Here is a 27,528-nt window from a genome sequence, read left to right as displayed (position 1 = left end):
ATTATTATGCTATTATATAACATCATTGCTCTTTGTGTGTGATATATGCACAATAAGAATATGAAATTTACAATAAAACACATTTCATTTGAGCTAAAATATCTTTCCTTTTTAATTTTAACAGAATTCCCAGTTTTATTGAAAACATTGCTGTATATCAATCACAAAACCAGTTGAGACCTGCTTCTGGCTCAGTGTTAAAGAATGTGCATTTATTATCAACATAATATTCCAGCAACTATATAATTTGGTACAGTACAGAAATATGCATAACAAGGAAAATGAATAAAACAAAATAACATGGCACACATAAGGCTTACTTAATAATAAGGCTTACTTAATAATCAGGCATAATATTGAAGTTTGCATAATGTTTTTATTTATTTTAATAATATTTTTTATTACAGGTTTTAAATGTGATGGGGTTTGAGTTCAGGTTCAAGTTCAAAGTTTTGTTGCCATACGCACAGTAAGGAAACATGTTTCTCTGTACAATGAAATTCTTCCTGTGCGGTCCACAGAACAATGTAAAATCTACAATATATACTACCAATATACAAAATAAAAATAAAACAATTTTAAAAGGCAGCATGTGAAAAATAAAGCAATAATAATAATAATAATAATAATAATAATAATAATAACAATAATAATATGTAACAATACAGTAACAGTAACACAGTGCAAATGTAAATAGTGCAACATTAAGAATGTAACAGTTATGAGTATAAACTCCTATCTGCTGTTTGGAGTCTGATGGCAGCAGGAAAGAAATAGTTCTTTAGTCTGGAGAATACCCTTATACATATGCATGCTTATATGCAGGGGTACAGAGTTGTATATTTCCATCCCTGGGTACAGGCAGAGCCTCTCAAATTATCTGGTAGAGGGTACATGTAGTATTGATGTACAGTGGGGAGAACAAGTATTTGATACACTGCCAATTTTGCAGGTTTTCCCACTTACAAAGCATGTAGAAGTCTGTAATTTTTATCATAGGTACTCTTCAACTGTGAGTGACAGAATCTAAAACAAAAATCCAGAAAATCACATTGTAGGATTTTTAAGTAATTCATTTGCATTTTATTGCATGACATAAGTATTTGATACATCAGAAAAGCAGAACTTAATATTTGGTACAGAAACCTTTGTTTGCAATTACAGAGATCATACGTTTCCTGTAGTTCTTGACCAGGTTTACACACACTGCAGCAGGGATTTTGGCCCACTCCTTCTTACAGACCTTCAGGTTTCGGGGCTGTCGCTGGGCAATACGGACTTTCAGCTCCCTCCAAAGATTGTCTATTGGGTTCTGGTCTGGAGACTGGCTAGGCCACTCCAGGACCTTGAGATGCTTCTTACGGAGCCATTCCTTAGTTGCCCTGGCTGTGTGTTTCGGGTCGTTGTCATGCTGGAAGACCCAGCCACGACCCAGCTTCAATGCTCTTACTGAGGGAAGGAAGTTGTTGGCCAAGATCTCGCGATACATGCCTGGACATGTGCTGGCTTAAGCAGGGGGACCTTGTGTGCGCTGCAGGATTTTAATCCATGACGGCGTAGTATGTTACTAATGGTTTTCTTTGAGACTGTGGTCCCAGCTCTCTTCAGGTCATTGACCAGGTCCTGCCGTGTAGTTCTGGGCTGATCCCTCTCCTTCCTCATGATCATTAATGCCCCACGAGGTGAGATCTTGCATGGAGCCCCAGATCGAGGGAGATTGACCGTCATCTTGAACTTCTTCCATTTTCTAATTATTGCGCCAACAGTTGTTGCCTTCTCACCAAGCTGCTTGCCTATTGTCCTGTAGCCCATCCCAGCCTTGTGCAGGTCTACAATTGTATCCCTGATGTCTTTACACAGCTCTCTGGTCTTGGCCATTGTGGAGAGGTTGGAGTCTGTTTGATTGAGAGTGTGGACAGGTGTCTTTTATACAGGTAACAAGTTCAAACAGGTGCAGTTAATACAGGTAATGAGTGGAGAACAGGAGGGCTTCTTAAAGAAAAACTAACAGGTCTGTGAGAGCCAGAATTCTTACTGGTTGGGAGGTGATCAAATACTTATGTCATGCAATAAAATGCAAATTAATTATTTAAAAATCATACAATTTGATTTTCTGGATTTTTGTTTTAGATTCCGTCTCTCACGGTTGAAGTGTACCTATGATAAAAATTACAGACCTCTACATGCTTTGTAAGTAGGAAAACCTGCAAAAATCGGCAGTGTATCAAATACTTGTTCTCCCCACTGTATAATACACGAGTAGGCATACACTATGGATGTATTAAGAGGCCTCCACAGGGTACAGGGGCTGGCTGTCCATGGGGTGCCAGGCTCTGCCTGCGTCACTGCTGTGCGACGCACATGTCGAGGTGAAAGTGCAAGCTGCCATTTTTTCGAAGGAATCTTGAATCCTATTCCTGATTAGACAAGCAAAGACAAACTGTGAATCTCACCGTCACTCTTTAGCAGTTTAGTTTAATCTGTTTGCGTACTAAAGACATACTCTGCACGAATATTACAGAAGCTCGGTTTATTTTAACCCGGGTTAAAGCGCACAGGCTTAGCCCAGGGCTGCACTGGGCTGCTTAGCTAGGCTAGCTAACGTTAGCTGTGGCTGTAAACAAACACTACAGACAGCGAGGAAACAGCAGCTGATAAACGAGCTCGCACTTTTCAGGTTTGTTCAGTAGATGTGGTCGATAATTCCGTTAGAGAACGAGCTAACGTAACGTTAAGACGTAACGTTAGGTGGAGCGGGCGGCAGGAGGCAGTTTGATGCTGCGTGTCTGCAGGTTAGCGACACAACTTCAGTTTTGATGACATTGCGAGTTTCTCCAAACTAGGTCGGAGCTCAGTTTCTTTAGAACGGGTCGGGGTCAGTCGGGTCACGGGGAAACACACACTTATACCGGCATGTCGTCCTTCTCCGAGTCGGCCCTGGAGAAGAAGCTGACGGAGCTGAGCAGCTCGCAGCAGAGCGTCCAGACTCTCTCTCTGTGGATCATCCACCACCGCAAACACTCGGGCCTCATCGTCAAAGTGTGGCACAGAGAGCTGAAAAAAGGTGAGAACTGTCAGTGCTGATTGTTGCTGCAACGTATATTGATATATGTTGTTGATTTTGTGCGACAAAACACAATATTGGTAACGTGAAAGTTGAGGTAATGTATCAATGTGCCAGGATATCTACTACAACTTGTAGTTAACAGCAGTGGTGGAGAAATATATCCTTAAGTAAAACTAATACCACACTGTGAAAATAATCAACTACAATCTAAAGTCCTGCATTCAAAACCTTACTTAAGTAATTCAGTAAGTACTATCAGCAATATGTGTTAAGTATCAAAAGTTAAAGTACTCATTGTGCAGTAAAATGTTCCCTGTCAGTGTTTTGCTAATACATATGATGTTTCTGGATGCATATTACTTTTGCATTAATGTGTATGTTGCATCAGACTGCTGTAGATGTTTAAGGTTATCCTCATTTTAACTCTTCTGTTGGATAGTTTAATCTACAGCAATGCATCATATTCTACAAGATAAGAAAAGGGCACCATAAAACGCAACACATCACATTTAGTTAAAAACGGGTCATGTTGACATGTCTTGGTATTATTGATGGTGTATTCTGTTTGAATGGCTGACCAGATCTGAGATAGGTGACGATTCAGATGTGTTGAACCTAGCTAGATCAGGATGGAGAGCATACACCAGAAACCTGTTGCTTTTTTAGTAAAGAGGCATGACTTCCTCTAAAAAACTGTTCCTCCACTATGACTATTGCTATAATGACAAAACATACTGGAAAATAAGTTGCTTAAGTACAGTACACAGGTAGGTTTAAGAAAACTAATACAATAATACATTAAACTTAATTGCAAACTAATTTAGCGTGCATTGTCCATCACTTTTGACAATATAGTGTAAAAGTGTTTTTTTCTTTTTAAAATCTTGAAAATATCATGATTTTATGTGACCCTCCAGCTAAAAGCTCCAGGAAGCTGACATTCCTGTATCTGGCCAACGATGTCATCCAGAACAGCAAGAAGAAAGGACCCGAGTTTACCAAAGACTTTGAGACTGTCCTCGTCGATGCCTGCTCCCATGTTGCCAGGTAGTTGTGATGTGACCACTCTATGCTTTCAGACTGCTACAAATAAGTGTGTGTGTTGCTTGCTGCTTTTTGAGAAATAGTTAATTATCTTAATGTAGTCCTACTTAAGGCTGTTTTATGCTTCTGCGTCGAATCGAAGGCGTAACCCCGCACACCCCTCTGCGTCGGCGCGAACCCCCCTGACGGGGTTATCCGTTTGTAAAGTTTTTATATGTAAGTAACGTTTAGAAATTAGCACTTCGCCAGCAAGCAGTACTTTGTGGGCAGTTGTGCTAAAGTTTGCTTGCTAACATAAACTGGCTGGCAGACACCTCGCAAATAACCTCAGACCGGTGTAGCTACGGCCGTAGCTACGGCGTGGAGCTGACGCAGAAGCATAAAACAGCCTTTAGAAACCTGCCTCTACAGCTAAAGGTTGTTGTAGTTTTTCCTTTTTGTTTACTACAAATAATTCTACAAATGGGACTTAGGTGTCTCTCAAACTAAAATGGGCTAAAGCAATAGGCTACGGGTAAATATAACACATTTGGTCCAGTTGTCTGGCAACAAAACACTGTTTCACGACACCCAAGTTGTTGGGAGGAATTTGCTACGTTTTCTTGAAACACCGTTTTTTCTATGTTTTGAAGTGTAAAAATTATCTTTTTAATCAATCTTCTCTCCTTCTACTACTGTACTCTACTGTCCCACCTTCCTGCAGTGAAGCAGATGAGGGCTGTAAAAAGCACATGGAGAGACTGCTGAACATCTGGAAAGAGAGAGCCCTCTACAGAGGAGACTTCATTCAGCAGCTCAAACTAGCCATAGAAGACTCTAACAGCCCCAGGCCTTCAGGTTAGATGACTTAGGTCATTTGTTTGTTACATCATTACATTTATATGTACAGTATTTGTCATTGGGTGTGTGATACCACACAATTTGGTTTTGATCTGATGCCAAGTAAAATCAGGAACAGGATCACTAATACTGATACTTTTTTATTATTAAAAGCAGCTAATGGAATAAGCATGTAGGGAATTAATAGGCTGCTTTGAAATATATTTTAATTACCACTATAAAGTATCAGTAGTACTGATACTTAAAGTACTCATATTATGCTCATTTTCAGGTTCATAATTGTATTTAGAGATTATATAAAAATAGGTTTACATGGTTTAATTTTCAAAAAACACCATATTTTTGTTGTATTACACATTGCTACATCTCCTCTTTTCACCCTGTGTGTTGAGCTCTCTGTTTTATCTACAGAGTGAGACATCTCACTTCTGTTCCATCTTTATTGGGAGTCGCACATGTGCAGTAGCTAGGTAAGGACAACCAGCCAGTCAGAAGTATGAGGGCGTGCCATGCTAGCACCTAGGCGAGCAGTATAACGAGTGTTACAAAGTGACGCACGTTTGTCACGGAAGTAAAGGCTGGACTACAATAGAGCTGTTTGGAGCAGTTTGTGAACAGTGTTTTCTGTTGGAGATGGTAAGTCCCTTTGGGGTGGACTTTGGGCTTTTTCACTTTGTAAACCTATAACATGCACAAAAAAGATATACAACACAATAAAGGACAGGGGAAAAGCCAAAAAGCATAATATGAGCACTTTAAGGTATTGATCCGCTAACCCCTAGTATTTGTTGCTTCAAACCTTTTATACTGATCCATAACACACATTGTAGCAGAAAAATCCTTGAAAATGTAATGGTGTTAGTTTACATATTGTGGGACACTTTGACAGTCCTAACGATTCCCCTTTTGTTAGAGGTGGAATTGCGTGTTGATTCCATCCATCTTCATCCGCTTATCCGGGGTCGGGTCGCGGGGGTAGCAGCTCCAGCAGGGGACCCCAAACTTCCCTTTCCCGGGCCACATTAACCAGCTCCGACTGGGGGATCCCGAGGCGTTCCCAGGCCAGGTTAGAGATATAATCCCTCCACCTAGTCCTGGGTCTCCCCCGAGGCCTCCTCCCAGCTGGACGTGCCTGGAACACCTCCCTAGGGAGGCGCCCAGGGGGCATCCTTACCAGATGCCCGAACCACCTCAACTGGCTCCTTTCGACGCAAAGGAGCAGCGGCTCTACTCCGAGCTCCTCACGGATAACTGAGCTTCTCACCCTATCTCTAAGGGAGACGCCAGCTACCCTCCTGAGGAAACCCATTTCGGCCGCTTGTACCCTGGATCTTGTTCTTTCGGTCATGACCCAGCCTTCATGACCATAGGTGAGGGTAGGAACAAAAACTGACCGGTAGATTGAGAGCTTTGCCTTCTGGCTCAGCTCTCTTTTCGTCACAACGGTGCGATAAATTGAATGTAATACCGCACCTGCTGTGCCGATTCTCCGACCAATCTCCCGCTCCATTGTCCCCTCACTCGCGAACAAGACCCCAAGGTACTTGAACTCCTTCACTTGGGGTAAGGACTCATTCCCTACCTGGAGAAGGCACTCCATCGGTTTCCTGCTGAGAACCATGGCCTCCGATTTAGAGGTGCTGATCCTCATCCCAGCCGCTTCACACTCGGCTGCGAACCGATCCAGTGAGTGCTGAAGGTCACAGGCCGATGATGCCATCAGGACCACATCATCTGCAAAAAGCAGCGATGAGATCCCCAGCCCACCGAACTGCAACCCCTCTCCACCCCGACTACGCCTCGATATCCTGTCCATAAATACTACAAACAGGATTGGTGACAAAGCGCAGCCCTGGCGGAGGCCAACTCTCACCTGAAAGCGAGTCCGACTTACTGCCGAGACAGCCGGATTGGATGGCCCTGAGAAGGGACCCCTCACCCCGTACTCCCGCAGCACCTCCACAGTATCTCCCGGGGCACCCGGTCATACGCCTTCTCCAGATCCACAAAACACATGTAGACTGGTTGGGCATACTCCCAGGCTCCCTCCAGGATCCTTGCGAGAGTAAAGATCTGGTCCGTTGTTCCACGACCAGGACGGAATCCGCATTGTTCCTCTTCAACCTGAGATTCGACTATCGACCGAACCCTCCTTTCCAGCACCTTGGAGTAGACTTGGAGGGGGGACCACCACCACGGTCTGCCACTCCTTAGGCACCGTCCCAGACTTCCACGCAATGTTGAAGAGGTGTGTCAACCAAGACAACCCCTCCACACCCAGAGCTTTAAGCATTTCTGGACGGATCTCATCAATTCCTGGGGCTTTGCCACTGTGGAGTTGTTTAACTACCTCAGCATCCACCACCAGGGAAATTGATGCCAATCCCCCCTCATCCTCCAGCTCTGCCTCTACCATAGAGGGCGTATTAGTCGGATTTAGGAGTTCCTCAAAGTGCTCCTTCCACCGCCCTATTACCTCCTCAGTTGAGGTCAACAGCGTCCCATCCTTACTGTACACAGCTTGGATGGTTCCCTGCTTCCCCCTCCTGAGGTGGCGAACGGTTTTCCAGAAGTACCTTGGTGCCGACCGAAAGTCCTTCTCCATGTCTTCTCCGAACTTCTCCCACACACGCTGCTTTGCCTCTTTCACGGCAGAGGCTGCAGCCCTTCGGGACCGCCGGTACCTTGCAACTGCCTCCGGAGTCGTCTGGGATAACATATCCCGGAAAGACTCCTTCTTCAGTCGGACGGCTTCCCTGACCACGGTGTCCACCACGGTGTTCGTGGGTTACCGCCCCTTGAGGCACCTTAGACCCTAAGACCACAGCTCCTCACCGCAGCTTCAGCAATGGAAACTTTGAACATTGTCCACTCGGGTTCAATGCCCCCCCAGCCTCCACAGGGATGCACGAAAAGCTCCGCCCGGAGGGTGTGAATTGAAAGTCTGTCGGACAGGGGCCTCCTCCAGGCGTTCCCAATTTACCCGCACTACCCGTTTGGGCTTACCAGGTCTGTCCAGAGTCTTCCCCCACCCCTGACCCAATTCACCACCAGATGGTGATCGGTTGACAACTCCGCCCCTCTCTTCACCCAGTGTCCAAAACATATGGCCTCAGATCAGATGAAGCGATTATAAAATCGATCATTGACCTTTGGCCTAGGGTGCTCTGGTACCAAGTACACTTATGAGCATCCCTATGTTCGAACATGGTGTTCGTTATAGACAATCCATGACTAGCACAGAAGTCCAACAACAAACAACCACTCTGGTTTAGATCAGGGAGGCCGTTCCTCCCAATCACGCCTCTCCATGTGTCTCCATCATTACCCACGTGCGCGTTGAAGTCCCCCCCCAGCAGAACTATGGAGTCCCCGACTGGAGCCCCATGCAGGACTCCACTCAAGGTCTCCAAGAAGGCCGAATACTCTGAACTCTTGTTTGGTGCATATGCACAAACAACAGTCAGAGTTTCCCCCCCCACAACCCGCAGGCGTAGGGAGGCGACCCTCTCGTCCACCGGGTTAAACTCCAACGTAGTGGCGCTCAGCCGGGGGCTTGTGAGTATCCCCACACCCGCCCGGCGCCTCACACCCTGGGCAACTCCGGAGAAGAAAAGAGTCCAACCCCTATCCAGGAGTATGGTTCCAGAACCAAGACTGTGCGTAGAGGTAAGCCCCACCAGATCTAACCGGTAGCGCTCCACCTCCAGCACAAGTTCCGGCTCCTTCCCCCACAGAGAGGTGACATTCCACGTCCCCAGAGCCAGCCTCTGCTGCCCGGGTCTGGTCCGTCAAGGCCCCTGACCTTCACTGCCACCCATGTGGCAGCGCACCCGACCCCAGCGGTTCCTCCCACAGGTGGTGGGCCCATGGGATGCGTGTTGATTACTTAATTTAAAAATAGCTCAATGGTGACGTAACTGCCATTTTACTATAACTTTCCCTCTGCTTCTGGCAAAATTTCAGAATAACCTAAACGCTAAATCAAGTGGAATAGCTTTTCACACTCAAAAGATCATAAACAAAGGCAAACAATTGCATTTAATTATTGGTGTTTTGAAGAGGCCAATTTGTTTTATGCTGTTGTCTCATATATAGTATAATATGTAGGTTAAACTACATCATTTAGTGATATTGATAATATGTGGTGATTTTTCTGTTTTGGTCTCCAAACTTGACTTTGCAGAAGAGAAGAAGGCTGTGAAACGCAGCTATCAGAAGATCCAGGAAGAAGATGAAGATGACGACTACAGAAACCACGCCTCCCCTCACAACTCGGACATCTCTGCAACTCAACTGGTAGGAGGCCTTTACGCTGCTTTTGTTGTTCTTCTCGCTCTCGTTTCTCACCCTTCCTTCCTACCTTCTTATTCTTTGACAGAAAGTTAGTTTTATAAGTCTTACCTACTGCACCTTCAACCTCCTCTTTGACTCATGTTAACTTTCTCCCTCTATTCTCTTTAAACACACTCTTGACACACACTTTCAGACAGAGGAGCTGGTGAAGGCCCTACAGGACTTGGAGAATGCTGCATCAGGTGACGCAGCAGTTCGTCAGAAGATTGCCTCGCTGCCGCAGGAAGTACAGGACGTTTCCCTGCTGGAGAAAATCAGTGGTAAGATCTGAGAGCTCAGCTTATTCTCAGCATGGATTTGCAGTATTCTTTTTTCCACGTTATTAAAACATGCTAAATTGTATTCATTTTATTCATTTTTTATATTTTAAAATTCCTTACATAGCCTCTTGTTCTCATGCAATTTCCGCATCATTAAAATCAGATGTATAGATAATGCAATAACAAAAGTAATATGATAAGGCTCTGAAAAAATAAACAAATTCACACACAAGCAATAGAAAGTCAAATAAGTTGAGCTGGGATGAACCTTAAATAAAACAATGCATACAGTGTTGAAAGTAAAATATAAACAATTAAGAATTGTTAAACAGGTGTTGCTCGCAATTAGCTTCTTACAGATAGTAATTTTATTCCATTTACACAGCAATATCCTATACGTGATGTTAGAAAATATACACTACTAAATAAAATAAAAAAGAAATAAATATTGAGACAAAATATACCATCGTAAAAAGAGCCCTGTATATAAAGAAAATGAAAATAAATGGCATATTCTGTGACCTTAACGACCCACTTTGGCACCAATCTAGACAAGGAGGCGGCAGACAAGCTTTCGAAGACGGTGGATGAAGCGTGTTTGCTGCTTGCGGAGTACAACGGCCGACTGGCTGCAGAGCTGGAGGATCGCAGGCAGCTGGCCCGCATGCTGACTGAATACATCGGCAGCCAAAAGGAGGCGCTCATGGAGAGAGAGAAGAAACTAGAGGCAAGGCACCGCATACACAAACACAGCAGTCGACAGCATGCCGAGAACTGAAACAAAGATCTGTTTGTTTTAAAGTTTCTCCTCGGCTAATTAATGATGAGTGTCCAGTCACTTTTGAAATAAATATAACAGAGCACTTTCATTTCCTGAAAGAAACCCCATTTAAAGGTGTTTTTAATTAACTGTCCTTCTGTTGAGAAGTCAGCACTCTGGTGGTAATCAGACAGTCGACTGTGTTATTAAAATGGCAAAGATCTGAATGCAGTCAAATCTTAGTTTTTTTTAAAATCTTGACACACAATACAAAATGGACTGTGCAATCCTCATGCAGCTTGTATTTGAATGTACAACTCCTTACTTGTCAGCACTGTCAAACAGCGTTTAGCATAGATTTGTCAGAATGTGTGACCGCCCAGCTTGTCAGAGCCAATGTGATCATGGAATGGAAACACAAGTGAACCGTCAACCTGATTTAATTATTAATTTAATAAATTAGGTCTAGTTACAATTTTTTTACTTTTGGCCATGATTACATTTTGTAATATTGTTGTACTCGCCAGTAATTGCTGACATCTGAAAACTTGGTAACATCACTGAAGTCAGACTGGGCAAGAAACACGAGCAGTCAGAACAAAAATCATAACTAAAAACTGTGTAACACCCACCACAGTTTATAGACTTCCTGGGTCACCTTTTACCTTCTTTTGAAATCAGGGATTATTGCTGACATTTCCGGTGCATCCACTTTTTAATCTCCAAATAAAGTGGTTGAGTGTATCACCTTGTTTGAAACTTCTCTGATCATATGACTGCTTGTATTAACATACATGTTTTCAGGTTTCAGAAATGACTTTGAGCACAGTATAATAATAACAACTCATAGACATGATGGCCAAAGTAAATAAGACCCGAGTTGTACTGCACCTTAATTATCTTTTAAAGCCACATTCTGTCACCAAAATGTGTTTCAAACTTGTCAGAAAGCTGCAGTTACAAGGTATTTTGAAGGAATATTGCGATAACTGTAATTTGTAAATGAGTAATCATCTTTAGCTAACACCTGTGCTCTGTCGTCGTTTCCTCTGCAGGAATATAAGCAGAAACTGGCGAGGGTGACCCAAGTTAGGAAAGAGCTAAAGTCCCACATCCAGAGTCTCCCTGACCTCTCTCTCCTGCCCAACGTGACCGGGGGTCTGGCCCCGCTCCCGTCAGCCGGAGACCTCTTCTCTACCGACTGAGAGGTCTTTGCCCAGACAACCTAGCCAGATGCCCCTCTCCACCCAAACCCAGCCCCGTGTTTGATTAACAGAAAACTTCCAGCTTTGTCACCAGCCCGAGGACACATGTGGTCAAACCTCTCCCGGCAGCAAGCTCACCTGCTAACTGCTAACCAAACCTGCAGGACAAGAGGGAGGAAGGGACATTTAAAACAAGGTTTGGTGAAATCAAAATGCTTTGCAGAGGAGAACGGAGACTCTGTCAGCCTGGATTTTTCCAGCACTTGCTCGATTCCACTCCACCAGCTTGGAACGACTTTGTTTCCCATTTGTTTTTATTATTTTTTTAATGCTGGAAATGTCAGTAATCTAAGAAGAGGGGCGGGGTAAAGAAGCAAAACTTAGACAGACATGAATGTTTGCTGTCAGGACGGGTCTTTCTGTGTGGTATATTGTGGATTCAGTAAGCAAAGGTGGGCCGTTTGCTCTCACAATTCTCAGAGATTGTGACTACACTGTGAAGAGGATTTACCATTCATTAGTTTTATTTTTTGCTTTTCAGTTGGTGGCTTTTTGTTGACCCATTAGGCGGTTTTGATGTGTTTGTAAAATTAGAGAAGATATCAAATTAGGTTCAGTGTATGTTGCTTTTTGGTTGCTTCATGAAACAACATGGTCAACAGCTGCTAGTCAGCACTCACCTTTCAGTAACACTTCATAGAGATGGTGATTAAATTTTGTCCTCATAGTTAAAATCAAAAGATATGATCTGGAGTTTGTGTCCCCATTTGCAAGTGTTTTTCTCATTTACAGACTAAAACTTTGAATTGCAAAGTTCCTGTTTGTTTTCACACATTCTTTTGAACAGATGCTTGAAATATGGTAATTATGTACTAGACAAGGTTTGAGTTTTACAAATAAATCCTGGAAGTTTGAGGAAACAATTCAAAACAATGTTTGCTTTCCAACAAACTACCTGGTTTTTAATTGTATAAAACCTTAACGCTCACTATATCTTCTAAAGCCGCTTACACATGATCCGCGGTAGAATTGTGAGCGCAGCGCAGGTATACGTCTTCATTGCATCTGGAATTGGTTGTGCCATAAAAGGTCAGCGGCAACAAGGTCAAAGTTGAAATACTTTACACACAGCACTCGGCTCCGCCTGGTTGGATAGCACCGCTCTCCCCAAAGGAAAACAATGGAACGCCCAGCGCAGAGTGGTTTTGCTGAACATGTGTAGGCAGCTTTAGAGGGCAAAAAGGTAAGAAATCTAAAAACTAAAGTTTATTAAAGATTATTACGTTTTTAAATTTTTTTTATTAAGTGTGTGTTGAGCTGGACAATATGGAAAAAAAGAAATATCTAGATAAGTTGACCAGACAATGCGTTTTGGTATAAAAACAAACATGGGAAGTAACGTGAAATAGACTGACATCATTTCCAGCTATTCAGGTTTTAAAGAAATTTGTGTTTTAATGATTCACAATATTAACTTCCTACAATATTAAAATTATGAATAATTTATACATATTGCTCAGTCCGACCTCTGTGTAGATGTTTAGTGATGATTTGTTTTTGTACTAAAAGGTAGCAGCAACAAATTCACCTCTGCCCCCCCTACTCAGGTTTTTTTTTTTTTTAATGAGGAGACATACCACATTACAAATCCCTTAATTGAGATATTAAGGTCAGGACGTGACAGTTTTTCCCAAAATCATCTTGGAACAGTTTGTTATGATTTTCTTAACAGTTCTCTGCCAAGGCCAGAACAATATGTATCATTTGTTAAGCTCATACAGTCATGTGAAAAAATTAGGACACCCATGCTAAAGTTGACTAAAAAGAAGAATAAAAAAATCATCTTTTGCGAATTGATCTTAATGCCTCAATTAAAAAAATTAGAAAAATCCAATCTTTAAGGACACCAATTTTGTTTGTGAATGAATAATGTATCGTAAATAAATAAATAAATAAATGTTCTTCCTTAAAATACAGGGGTCATAAGTGAGTACACCCCTATGTTAAATTCCCATAGAGGCAGGCATTTCATGGATCCAGGATACTATGCATCCTGATAAAGTTCCCTTGGCCTTTGGAAGTAAAATAGCCCCACATCATCAAATACCATTCATCATACCTAGAGATTGGCATGGGGTACTTTCCATAAAATCATCTCTCAATGCAAATCAAACCAGCTATTAGGCTAACTGAAATAAAACCATGCCAATCTCTAGGTATGGTGAAGGGGATGTGATGATGTGGGGCTATTTTATGTGGTGTGTGGATGCAATCGTTTCATTGGTGTAGTCGCAGAACAGATTTTTGGGGCGTTTAAATTACCCCTAATGTCAAATAAACTTTCTGTGGCTTCGGATGTAAAGAACAGAGAATAGATTAATTTAGTTTGTCCCATTATTTGGTTCAGTCTTGATTAGAATATAATTTACAGTGAATTAAAGATAAAAAAGTGTCCAATACAACCACTTTGTCAAGAACAGTGGTGGAATGTAACTAAGTAAATTTACTCAAGTACTGTACCCAAGTACAAATTTGACAACATAATCTGAAAGCTTTAGTTACTAGTTACTTTACAAAGGAAAATGTTTGCACACAAAACACATGTAGTTTATAAAATTCTTATAAATGAAACTACCCAACAATATAAAGGCCTATAAGTCGAGCTGAAATCATTCGCCGATTTAACACTTGGTTGACTGACAGAACTGTTTGGATTGTTTCCAGTTTCTAAAATGTGAGGATTTGTCTTCATTGTGTACTTTTACTTTTAATACTTTCATTTTCCTGATGATACAATTTCAATGCAGGACTTTTACTTTCAACAGAGTATTTTTTACAGTGTGGTATTAGTACTTTTACCAGGAAAGGATCTGAATACTTCTTCCGCCACTGGTCAAGAAGGATTTCAGTAACATTTTGACCCAGGTGTGCTTTACTGTAGATATTAGTTAGATCTTTTCTTACCTACTTGCTGTGTGGTATGTTTCTCTCTGCAGAATCATACTGTACTAGCATGACTCTACCAGTAGGAGTAGTGCTTTTCTGTAATGAAAGTGATTCAGTGGATGCCAATAAACTGGAACCATTTGAACATACGTGTATTTTGCATGAAGTCATTATAAAAGGTATATATAATTCAGGCACAACAAAAAAAAACACTGTTAGACCGTTGCTTGTAGGTTTTCTGTCTGTGAAAATATGACTATCTTTAGTTTCTACCCTTTATAAACCTGTTATACAGTATGACATCAAAAAGTGAATACAATAATTGTCCACACTGGGTGACAGTCAGACATATACATTATGCTTGTTCCTAACAGCCACTGTACATGGTGCACACACAGTGACAAACTCAACTATTTTTAGTCAACTATTGTTTAGAGTTGCACCATAACATCTGAAATAAATTCCAGATATCCTGTCCATCAATTTATACACATTTCACTGGAGCTGGGTCTCACATTATCAGTAATAATTTGAGGTCAACACAATAATCATGAAAGATTTTAATGAGGGGAAGAGCTGGCTAACATGCATCAGTAATGATGGACCAATCAGTGGGTGCAGTAGTGTGAATGGTGGTAATATATTTAAAACCTTTTGATAAGTGTTTCAGATCAGCATTGTATGTCTGTGGATTAGCAGCTATACATAACATAGCCATGCCACATCTCGTTCTTTCATTGTGAAATTGAGAAATAAGCCTGTAGTGGTTAGATGTGTTTCAAGGATTACCTATACACAACCAACCACAACTTTTATTTTGATCTACTCAGATGGCTGTGCATAAAGCCGCCTATGATTTTTGAGGCAGAAGGCCGTCCACCAAAAGCCATGGTCAGAGGTTTCTGCCTGTTAAAAGTAATTTTTTTCCTTGTCGCTGTGGCACCAAATGCTTGTTCGTGGGGGGAATTGTTGGGTCTCTGTAAATTAGTGTGGTCTACATCTACTCTACTCTAGACCTAATTGTCCTAAGTGTCCTGAGATAACTTCTGTTGTGATTTGACACTATAAATACAATTTAATTGAATCGATCATAGGCAGCTTTAAATTGTTTATCTATAGAACTTGTGATTGGAACGGTGGGTGCTGTTCATGATAAGATTCTGTGATGTCATAATGAGCCATTCTAGAATCTAGAATCCTCTATGTGGAAGCATAAGTCTTACACACAACTAGAACCACTTGTTGAGAGTCAGGAGAGAAACCTGTACCTAAGTTATAAGGAGTAACAGTCTTCATACTAAAGAGCAAAGATGTCGGTGTATAATCAGCTCCGTCTGGAACAAGAGCTTTGTGACGCGGTGATCAGAGTGGACAATGTTGAATTTCCCACCCACAAAATCATCCTCTGCAACTGCAGCCCGTACTTCAAGTAAGTTAGTTATTGGGTGTAAACAGGGGGATGCTGCTGGATTTAAACTCTTTGAATAAGCAGAAAAACATCAGGATGCTTAGCAGCAAAACAGAGGTTTTTTTTTTTTGTGTACAGGCTACTATTATATGATGATGATGTAATTTTATACACTGATTTACAAATTGTTTTAAATAACATCAGTATTATCCTTTGAGTTAAATTTGTGATTGTAAATACTGCATTTCCAATAACCATGTGTTAATAAATGTTGGTAAATACAACACAGCATTGATCAATATTTACAGGTTCAATTTGTGCATTACTCAAAAAAGAGAAAACCACATTACAAATCACAACCCATCGATTCAGTGGCTGGATGCAGCTTTAAGGCACTTTTTTTTGTTAGTCACATCTGTTCTGAAAAGTCTAATATTGGGGTTTATATGTATTGTATTATTATATGAAGTGTGAAAAAGAAGAAAAAACGCAGACCACTTTATTTTTCAAACCCTTGTTTTCTTCCTGCTTCACAGAGCCCTTTTCACCCACTGGTCAACCCCAGACAGTCGGGTCTTTGACATTTCCAATGTCTCCCCCGACATGATGAAGCTCATCATTGAGTTTGCCTACACTGGCTTTGTTCCTGTGACACAAGACATTATACAAGAGCTTTTTATCGCAGCAGACCGGTTCAATGTAATGGGCATCATACAAGCCTGCTGTGACCTCCTGGAGAAGCAGCTGACCCCACAAAACTGCATTGGCATCTGGTGGTTCACAGACATCTATTACACCCCTGAACTGAACCACAAGGCATTCCTTTACATGCTGAATCACTTTGAGGAGATTGCTGCCACCTCAGAAGAGTTCCTGCAGCTCTCTGCGCAGGAACTTGCTAAAATCATTGCGAATGACCGACTCAATGTGAAGCAGGAGAATACGGTGTTTAGGGCTGTCCTTCGCTGGATCACCTACGCAACTGAGGAACGCAGAGAAAACATCTCTCTGCTTTTGTCCAACGTAAGTGAGGAATGAATAATTACACAGCTGCAACCACATTAACGTTTGATATACATGTTTTACATCTCACTAGTTATATTATAAATACAACAACATGATCAGAGCTGTAGTCAAAACCTCATAATGTCTGCAACACTTCCAAGAACAGGTGTTTTAAGTCAAGGCCAGATGTAAAGAGGCCAAGAAAATTTTTTAATTGAGACCAGGACACATTGAGTCCTATTCTAGACCAGGCAATAAATGGTGTTCTTAATGCAAAATGCTTAATGAGTTAATTAAGATGAAGAGAGATGTAGATATATCTGTGCAAGCTCTATTGTAGGATTCTGATGAATCTAGTAATAGAAGTATGACAAATGTTATGATCAATTTGGGTTTTCTTTTACATTTTGGAAGAATTTAGTAGGCTGGAAAAATGATGTGATGAAAACCAAGACAGATCTGAATCTGAGTTAAACGTGTAAGATGGCAACAACAATCATCTACAACTTTTTGGTTAAATTAATGAATTACAGTAAATAGTGTATGTAAAGGTCAGTCTAAGATGAACAATGTAAAGAACATTAGACTATAATGTGTTTTTAAATAATCTAAAAATCTTTTCAGACTAGATAAAACAGATACTGGATGTTTTTATAGGCAAACATCGATATTTGAGTGTAAAGAAAAATCCAATAACAATATATGCAACTATAATACATGCAGTGCTCTCAGTGGAGAAACTATGTAGGCCTATTTGCAACATTTGGGATTTCTGTAACCTACTGCAATTTCTTGTTACTGAAAGGCCGACATGCTAGTAGGCTACAATATATTTGTGTTAAGCTAAAATCATGTTGAAGTATTAGTTGGGCTCTATTTTAGACAATTTAATTCCAACTTCTGTCCTCATGTCTCTGTGCAGGTCAGGCTGGCTTTAATGAGTCCAGAATACATCACAGACAGTGTGAGCGACAACGAACTGGTGAAGGCAAGTAAAGATTGTCGACCGATTCTCCTGAGGACCCTGGAGGCCATGCTTGACCTGCGAACAAAGGGGTTCTCTGACTCTATTTCCTATAACCCTTTGGCCCGCCCAAGATTGCCCTCTGCCATCCTGTTGGCTGTTGGAGGCTGGTGCGGAGGCAGTCCCACCCATGGTATCGAGGCGTACGATGTCCGTGCTAACCGCTGGGTCAATGTAACAAACAATGAGGAGGCTCCCCGGGCCTACCATGGCACAGTTTTCCTCGATGGATCAGTTTATTGTGTCGGTGGCTTTGACAGTGTAGAGCAGTTCAGCTCTGTGCACAGGTTCAACCTGGGCACGCACACCTGGCAGGAGGTGACACAAATGCATTCGAGTCGCTGCTATGTCAGCGTAACTGTGATGGACGGGTGCATATATGCCATGGGAGGTTATGATGGACATGATCGACTCAGAAGTGCTGAGCGCTATCAGCCCAAAATCAACCAGTGGACTTTAATTGCGCCCATGCACGTACAGAGGAGTGATGCCAGCTGCACAACCCTCCATGGCAAGGTGGGTGGTGTTAAAAAGCAGCTCTGAATAACAGAGATTGGTTAATGCTTTTGAATATTTGTCTTCAGTGGAAGTCTAAAAAGATTACTTATTCCCCCTTTTATTCTCTCCAGGTGTACATTTGCGGTGGCTTCAATGGGAGCGAGTGCCTGTCATCGGCTGAATGTTACGACCCAGAGACCAACCAGTGGACACTGATCGCCTCCATGGCCAGCATGCGCAGTGGAACTGGGGTCATTGCCTATGCAGACCATGTCTTTGCGGTAAGCACATGTCTTAACACTGCTGATACTCACACCACAACACAGAAATACTTTGAGATATCGAGGCATGAAAATATGTTGTTGGCAGAGGTTTTCAAATAGGGCTAAGACCTATATATTAGTTAAACAATGTTGGCCTTTTATTACAAATCAAATCAAACCAGCATTGTACCTCGGATATGTTGGGATGTTCGTCCCTAAAAACATTTACAATGAAGGCAGTGTACAATTTATAAGTCGAGCAACAGGCCATTTATGGCCAACAATTTTGATAGTCGTTTAAGTCTGTGGTTCCCAACCAGGGGATACGTCTGTTATTGCAAGTGGGTACATGGAAAGATTGTGGAGCAGCTCAACTAATTTGAAAAAAGAAATAGAATAAATAGAAATTATGATTTGATTAAATGAAAATATCTGCTGTAATACTACATGTTGCAGTTATGGAAGAGTGCGTGCAAACAAGTAAGCAAGTGAGCACAGAAGTTTTAAACAGGTAGCTTAAAGTAATCAATAAATGGTAGAAATAAATAATTAAAAGTAATGAATAAACAGTTCAAATTATTTGCTTAAAGGTCCAATATGTAATACTGACAGCTAGTGTTTAAAATAGTTACTGCAGTACAAATTCAAAATACTGGAGAGTCGTCTCCCCCGACCCCTCCTCCCCAGACTCGAAGTTCACGTTTGTTGCCAGGCTGATACCGGAGCAGCCACAACAATGTTGCTAGACGCTTGTCTCACATAGCCAGACATTACTCCACAGCACAGCGGAGTAGCTAACGTTAGCACACGCCAGACAGACACACTTCCTCGGCTTAAAATTGCGATAGGAACCGCTAAAAATACCACTACCTTGCCGTCCTGTTCCACCCGACTGAACACACTTTATTGGCTTAGAATTACGGCAACAATCGCTAAACACACTGCAAACTCAAGGTCATCTCTTTCCGATTTACAGCCCTCCTCTCTTGGCTTCAAATAACTCACTGTTGTCGGCTACGGCCGCTGAACAGGCTACACGTTGTAAACAGTTAGCAGGGTTATCATGGCGGCGTTAGCCAGGACCAGTCGGGATCACTTCACTGGCTGTGTCTCAATTGTTTTTGCGAGTAACCAACTTGGGTACTCTAGCTATATAATTCAATGTGAGTAGCTACACAAATGTTGAAATGACATAAAATGCCCGTCCCTAGTAGCTGTGATAAATTAGCCTGAAGCTAATGCTTACCTGTTCAGGAGGAAATTAGCCAACTCTGAGTCCTTTTGGGCTCTAAGCTGTAGGGCTGGGCGTATCGATCTAAATATCGATACCAAGATGAGTATTGGTATCGGATCGATACTGTCGTGATGAGATCGATACTTTTGTTGCAGTTTCTCTCCGAGTTCATGCGAGCAGTCTCTCCAAGTCTGCGCGCAGTGTCTCTCTCTCTCTCTCTCTCTCTCTCTCTCTCTCTCTCTCTCTCTCTCTCTCTCTCTCTCTCTCTCTCTCTCTCTCTCTCTCTCTCTCTCTCTCTCTCTCTCTCTCTGCCCCCTCCCCCTCCCTGCTCTGGCGGAGAGCGGAGAGTCAGAATAGTGAGAGAAGCCCGTGATGATGGCGGAAAGAAAGAGAAACGCTGTGTGGAGTTTATTCACTCCAGCTGATACGGACACTGCCACATATGATGTGTGCAAAAAAGTAATTCGCCACTGTGGTAACACCACCAATTTTCATAAACACAAAGCAGTTCACCCGAGAGAGAACTCCGAGCTGCAAAAAAAGTTGAGGAGGAGGGGGGAGAACCCCAAACCAGACCCCCAACACAGAGACAGAGGTCTTTGGCAGAGCCTTTTCAGCCAAGAAATCAGGAGTATCCAGGTAATCTCCAGCATTAAGCAATGTTGTTCACAGTTATCAGAGAGGCATTTTTAGCAGACTGATAGAACTACTATAATAAATTCAGCCAGTTGAAAAAAATCTTAATTGTTTCACTGGAACTCAAAAATATAAACTTATATTATTTTATTATTTTTATACCGTTACATTGTTTTATATTGTTCTAGTTAGTAAATAAAAACATTTAGATCTTTGTCCTGTGTTTTATCATAATCATAATCAACTAACTAGAGGCAAAATCACAGAATTATTCAATGATCGTGTCGTTACAAGTAAAAAATATCGGTATCGGCGATACTAGCCCTGTATTTACTTGGTATCGGATCGATACCAAAATTGTTATGTCTCTGGTCACGCAACTATTAGAAACATGCCGTTTTTTTTGTCGGGTAAAATCAATCTCCGTTGATCCTGTTCGTTTGTTTGCTGCTTTTATGGCTGTACTAACCTTACAGCTGTAGTGCGCTGGGTTTATGTTTTTACAGGTATATCTGGCAACCCGGCCTGGCTGTCAAACTGGGCAGTTGATAACAACAAACAGGCCAAAACACAAACAGAAATTCCGTCACGGAACGGAAATTTCAAAAGGAGAAAATACTGGCATTAGCATTGTTGTCAGAAAAGATAGTATTTCAACTTAGCATGTTTCCTTAATATTTGATGACGCATTGGGGTCATTTTTGGATTTATTACAGTAAATATATTACATATTGGACCTTTAAAGTAATGGTTAAATGGTTGAAATAGCCAGTTTATTATTCAGTTATGCATAAGCGGTTGAAATAGTTAAAGCTAGTTATAGCTAAAAGTAATTGCACATTCAGCTTCACTCCAAGTAGTAGCCTAATAGTAGTATGATTGCTGATCAAACCAAACCAGCCTAAATATTGACTGTTCGACAAATATGAAAACATTAACCTTATAATGTATAGTGTTATACATTTGGAACATATGTTTGGAATTGATAAAGGGGTACGTGAGTTCATCAGACAGGGCTGTGTGGGGGTACCTCAGACCAAAAAAGTTAGGAACCACTGGTTTAAGTTATTTTTTCAAGTTATGTCCAGTGTGAAGGAGCATTTGAATTTGTCTTCTTGTGCTTTGGGGAAATTGTAATGACCATTATTGACTATTTTCTGATACTTTATAGATCAATTGGCAGGAAAGTTGTCAAATCTAGTTTAAGATTCAGAGTGCTGAGTAGGCTATGAAGTAAGAAACAAAAACAGAAAAAAATAGTAGAAGCAGTCCCGACTTCTTATTTCACCTTTTTTCTTAAAGGTCGGTGGTTTCAATGGAACCAGTCGTCTGCGCACTGCTGAGGCCTACAACCCCCACACTGACACCTGGCACGCTGTGCCCTCCATGCTGGGCTCCCGAAGTAACTTTGGTATTGCAGTGATCGATGACCGTCTCTATGTGGTCGGGGGCTTCAATGGCTTTACCACCATCCCAGACGTTGAGTGCTTTGATGTTGAAGCTGGTGAGTGGTCTGATGTCCGTGACATGGAGATCTCCCGCAGCGCCCTGAGCTGCTGCGTGGTGTATGGACTCCCCAACTTGGCCGAGTATGCTGCCCCTCATCACTCCCTGCACTCCCTGGATGAAGTGGAATGATGAAGATCCACCTCACTATAAGCTGTATTGTTTTGTAAATAAATGTCTTTATGCATGAAATTACAGCAGTGCTTCTGTTACTCCAGTAATAACATTTCATACAATTTTCAGTTTGTGTGACTGAACTTTACGTTATGGGACCACTAACTGGCCCCTGTGACTATTTACCTCCCTGCTGAATGGTGAAAAAGAAACAAAAAACATTTTTCCTTGGAGAAGTGTCAGAATACCACACAAAGAGTCAAAGTGCAGACAAAGTGGGACTTGATACTACTTAACAACAGCATGAACCTTCATGACTCCTGTGTGTATTTCATGTGTGTTACATTCAACACAAACACAACATGGCTCCAGCCAGTGTGAAGTTGACTGATTCACAAAACTCAGTTCAAACAGAGTACTAAACTAATACAGTATTAAATATGTAGGCAATCAATTCAATAACTTAGGGTGTCCTGGTGGCCTCTAAGATGCTGATCACATAATCACAATGTATCTGGTTCAACACTGGCCAGGGACCTTTGTTGCATGTCATACTCAATTTCCCTCCCCTAATATCATCTGTACTGCATACTATTTGGGGCTACTATATACTAAAAATACAAACGAATGAATAAATAATATGACAAACAAGGACTTTCATTTCACCTCAAAAAGGTTTTTATAAAGCCAAATGAAGGAGAGACAGAGCGTTCCTTGCTGCTGCTAAATTGTTGAAAAAATTAGCTAAAAGTAATGCATAAATGGTAGACAAAAATAGCTATAAGTAATGACTAAACAGTTCAAATGATTTTGCATAAGCGGTTTAAACGGTTAGCTAAAAGTACCGACTAGTTAAAATAGTTAGCTAAAAGTAATGGATAAATGGTTGAAACATTCAGGTTCACTCTATGTAGTAGTAGTAGTAGTAGTAGTAGTATGATTGCTGACATAATCAACCTAAATACTGAAAGTTCATATGTATTACAAATTAACAATATCCACTTTTATATAATATACAGAGAATTCTTTAATCTTTTAATTATTTTTTATTTATTTTTTTATTCTATTACCTCATTTACCTCTATTACATTACCTCATTATACTAAGAAACATAGATCTAACCCCAGACTTCTCTTTAATGTTGTAAGTCGCACATGAAGTCCCCCCCCCCTGCTATTAGTGAACCATCAATTGACTAACAATTGAAAATGTAACAGAAACCATTGCCAAAATGAAGAACTCCACCTGCTCTCTTGATATAATCCCTACCCATTTCCTAAAAGAAACCTGTGTCATAACCTGTCCCTTTTTGGTGGATTTATTCAACTCCTCACTCTCATCTGACCTTGTTCCTGATTATTTTTAAAATGGCAGTAGTACAACCTCTCCCTTAAAAAACACACGCTAGACCCTGATACTTACATTACTTTTTGGCCAATCTCAAAACTGCCATTCCTTGCAAAGGTCATAGCAGAGCATAGAATTTCTTTTATGAATGGTAATGGTCTCTTTGAAAAGTTTTAGGGCAGGTTATATGATCTTCTCTTAGCAGCTGACGTCAACACACTGTGTTACTCCTGTTTGATCTGTCGGCAGCTTCCGACACTGTTGGTCATAATATTTTAATTGAATGTATTACAAATTGGGAGGGCATCTCATGTTTGGTTTCAGATTGGTTATATTCTATTGGTAATTATTAGCTTCAGTACCGCTAAAATATGGGGTTTTCATAAGGATCCATTCTTGGGCCCTCTAGATTTAATAAATCAGTAGTTATAAAAATGTGTAAACTGCAGGTAGATGAGCATTATCTGGAAAAAAAAATCACTTTTATTAACTTTACATGGAGCTGAAATGAATGCCGAATTATGTTCGCCAAATGAGTTAGTGTCTGTTTATGAGTTGTAAGAAATCATAAATTATCTTTTAGAAGAACTAGATGTTTACCGGTAAGCTCGGCTTTGTTAAACTTAACAATATGTTAACAGAGGGTTTCCTCTGACAGTAGAAAACAGTTGAAGAGTTTATTTGCCTCGTTGTCAGTCATTTAAAATGTACTGTAAATGAACTTAAACAGACATTTCAGAATTATGTCAGTTCTTCTGATAGATTCATCATGTTTCACAAAGAAGACCTGTTATAAAAATTGCGTGGACATGCTGACTGGTGGTGTTTGGGGATGTCAAACATCGTACACATCCTATTTTAGTTTATTTAACTTAGTTCACAGAAGAGCTGTAAAGGTTATTTATCAGCCAAAATAAAAAGGCTTTCTTTAGGAGTCACACATTAGGATTTAGGAGTATTATCTGTTTAAACCAGATCTGTTGGGCCCGAGGTACCCCCACAGCCCTGTCAGATAAACTCACGTACCCCTTCATCAATTCCCAATGTATGTTCCAAATGTATAACACTGTTCATTATATAAAGGTGGAGTGTTAATTGTTTTGTACTTATTTTGATTGGTTTGGTCAGCAATCGTACTACAACTACCAACACTTGGAGTGAAGCTGAATGTAACCATTTATCATTACCATTACTTTTAGCTAACTATTTCAACTAGTCAGTATGTTTAGTTAACCATTTCAGCCGCATAAGGCCCAGACGCACTGAAAGAGATAACTGACTTGCGTCATTTGACGTGTCTCAATTGATGCGTCTCAACTGATGCTTCTTTGGCACACTGCAGGCATCAGATTTAAAGCGCCAACGCCACAGAACTAGCAGTATTTTAAAAAAGGTCGCTATTTAGGCAAAGGTTTTGTATGTTACAGATACCTCTATCAGTGACTTTCTCCCTTGAGGGACAGGGTTGTAAACCTCGGTCAACCCTGCTGTCACTTTTCAGTATCAACATACTATAGGCTACTATGACATTGTTATCACTTTTTTTTGTCATACTATACTTTGACTTTTTTTGACATACTATACTATGACTTTTTAATGGCTTCTTTCAACATACCATATACTATTACTGTATTCAACATAAGTTATTTGGTGTACATTGGCTCAGTGGTTAACTCTGCAGCCAACCTGCAAACAGCAGGTAGTCACTGCAGACTCTAACCCATGTTTGATACCCAATCCCGGCTGGCCCACTATGACTTTTTTTTAAATACTACACTTTGACTTTTTAATGGCTTTTTTCGACATGCTATGGACCTTTTTCACAGCAGACATTTTGACTTGTCATAGTGGGAAAAGCACAGCTGAAATTGATAACCTTAACGATGGCCCAATTCCATTAAATGTCCCAGTAAGCTATTTCAGTGAGTCAGCATGCTCAGTACCAGGGCCTCTCCTAAGTGGAATGCAGCCATCGTTAATGGTTTTGAATACACCTGTGCTTTTCCTACTATAACATGTCTGACGTGAAAAAGGTCTATACTATGACTTTGTTATCACTTTTTTTGACATACATACTATGACTTTTTCATCACTTTTTCCGACGTGCTATACTATGACTTTTTATCACTTTTTGAAACATACTATACAATGACTTTTTTGATATACTATACTATGACTTTTTTTATGACTTTTTTCGACATACTATACCATGACTTTTTATCACTTTTTGATATACTATACTAGACTTTTTTTATCACTTTCTTCAACATACTAAATTATGACTTTGTTATGACCTTTTTCGACATACTATACTATGACTTTTCTTTGCTATACTATAGGGAGAGCAGGGTAAATTGTCACATGGGTAAGTTGTCACACTGTTCATAACCACCACTAGAGGCTCTATCTCAAAAATCAAATAGCCACTTTGTGTGACTTCTTCTTTTATAGTCAACTTCCTGTTCACATGTGGTCAAGGTCGCTCTAATCTGGGGTTAGCACAATTTTCTTATTTTTCTGCTTAAAAAGTAAAAAATTTGCTTATACATAGCCATATCCATATTTTATTCTGTTTTTCTTATAATAATACACTGCATTTATCTATATTATTTTTTTATTATAATGTTACTGCTACTACATTGCCCATATCTGTACATGTTGTTCATACATTGTTCATATTACATAGACATATTTATTCCACTCTTATAAGGTAATACACTGCACACATTTATATTTAATTTATATTACTCTAAACCACCTTCTGTAAACCAACTGTACACTACTGTCACTGCACTATATTTCTTGTCCTGTCTATACTTGAATATCACATTGCACTTTTCTGCTCTTTTTGCACTTCTGGTTGGACGCAAACTGCATTTTGTTGTCTTTGTACTTGTACTCTGCACAATGACAATAAAGTTGAATCTAATCTAATCTAATCTTTTTCCAGATTCTCTTGGCATGATTGTTTATATTTCCAGTTCTGGTTTGAATTTAAAAATTAAAATCAATATTCACAAATAAGTAGTTGTGTTCTTATTTTTAGATAATCTAGTGTGACAACTCACCCGCGGATGGGGCAAATTGTCACAAGTGCACATTTTCTATTCAACAGTTTACAACTTCGTAATGAGATAAGATATGAAAATGTTATGAATATAACATATGTTCCCAAGACTTCCTTCTTTCATTTGGTATGACATTTATACCATTGTGATATATGGTGCTCAGTAAATGTTAGACAGTGTGAGAAGTGTGACAACATATCCTGCTCTCCCTACTATGATTTTTTTAAAAACATTATATATATTTTAAATTTTTCCACATACTATACTATGACATTTTTATCAAATTTTTTCGACATACTACACTTTGACTTTTTTCGACATACTATACTATGACTTTTTAATGGATTTCTTTGACATGCTATGCTATGACTGATGTGAACATGAATTATTTGGTGGCACAGTGGATAGCACAGCTTTAACAGTGAACCAGGAAGTACCCAGGTTTGATATCCAGTCCGGGCTGGCCCTTGTCATGACACATGACATTTTTTTCGAAATACTACATTTAGATTTTTTTCGACTTGACTTTTTCATCACTTTTAACGACATTCTTTACGATTACTTTTTTATCACTTTTTTCAACATACTATACTATGACTTTGTTATCACTTTTTTCGACATACAATGACTTTTTTCGCTATACTATACTATGATTTTTTTAATTAAACATTCTATACTATGGCTTTTTCGACATACCATATGATGACTTTTTAATGGCTTTTTTTGACATGCTATTCTATGACAATTCCTAACATAAATTCTTTGGTGGCACAATGGATAGCACCACTCCAACAGTAAACCAGCAAGTAGTTACTGCAGACGCAGGTTCCATACCTGTCATGATGTTTTTTTTCGACATACTACACTTAGATTTTTTTCGACATATTATACGATGACTTTTATATCACTTTTTTCGACATTCTATGCGATGACTTTGATATCATTTT

The 27,528-nt window shown here is 40.4% G+C and overlaps 2 protein-coding genes across 3 annotated transcripts; both read left to right on the top strand.

Annotated features, from left to right (window-relative positions):
* The first annotated feature begins 2,361 nt into the window (after window positions 1-2,361).
* On the top strand, window positions 2,362-13,036 carry rprd1b (regulation of nuclear pre-mRNA domain containing 1B). 2 transcript variants are annotated; one of them, XM_078254634.1, is made up of 7 exons: window positions 2,362-3,064; window positions 3,985-4,114; window positions 4,815-4,948; window positions 9,138-9,250; window positions 9,441-9,567; window positions 10,119-10,294; window positions 11,383-13,036. In XM_078254634.1, exons 1-7 carry the CDS (start codon window positions 2,914-2,916, stop codon window positions 11,530-11,532), a joined length of 981 nt encoding a protein of 326 aa, XP_078110760.1. In that variant the 5' UTR covers window positions 2,362-2,913; the 3' UTR covers window positions 11,533-13,036. The 2 variants fall into 2 exon arrangements, with proteins under 2 accessions (XP_078110760.1, XP_078110759.1); XM_078254633.1 differs by having other exon boundaries at window positions 3,985-4,117.
* A 3,438-nt stretch (window positions 13,037-16,474) lies between these two features.
* On the top strand, window positions 16,475-22,184 carry LOC144520190 (kelch-like protein 10). The gene is made up of 4 exons (XM_078253859.1): window positions 16,475-16,909; window positions 17,814-18,431; window positions 18,545-18,694; window positions 21,849-22,184. Exons 1-4 carry the CDS (start codon window positions 16,490-16,492, stop codon window positions 22,182-22,184), a joined length of 1,524 nt encoding a protein of 507 aa, XP_078109985.1. The 5' UTR covers window positions 16,475-16,489.
* The last annotated feature ends 5,344 nt before the right edge of the window (window positions 22,185-27,528 follow it).

The sequence above is a fragment of the Sander vitreus genome, chromosome 7 (assembly GCF_031162955.1).
Source record: "Sander vitreus isolate 19-12246 chromosome 7, sanVit1, whole genome shotgun sequence".
Taxonomy (NCBI): domain Eukaryota; kingdom Metazoa; phylum Chordata; class Actinopteri; order Perciformes; family Percidae; genus Sander; species Sander vitreus.
Note: the sequence above shows the minus strand (reverse complement) of the source record. Positions and strands in the feature narration are given on the sequence as shown.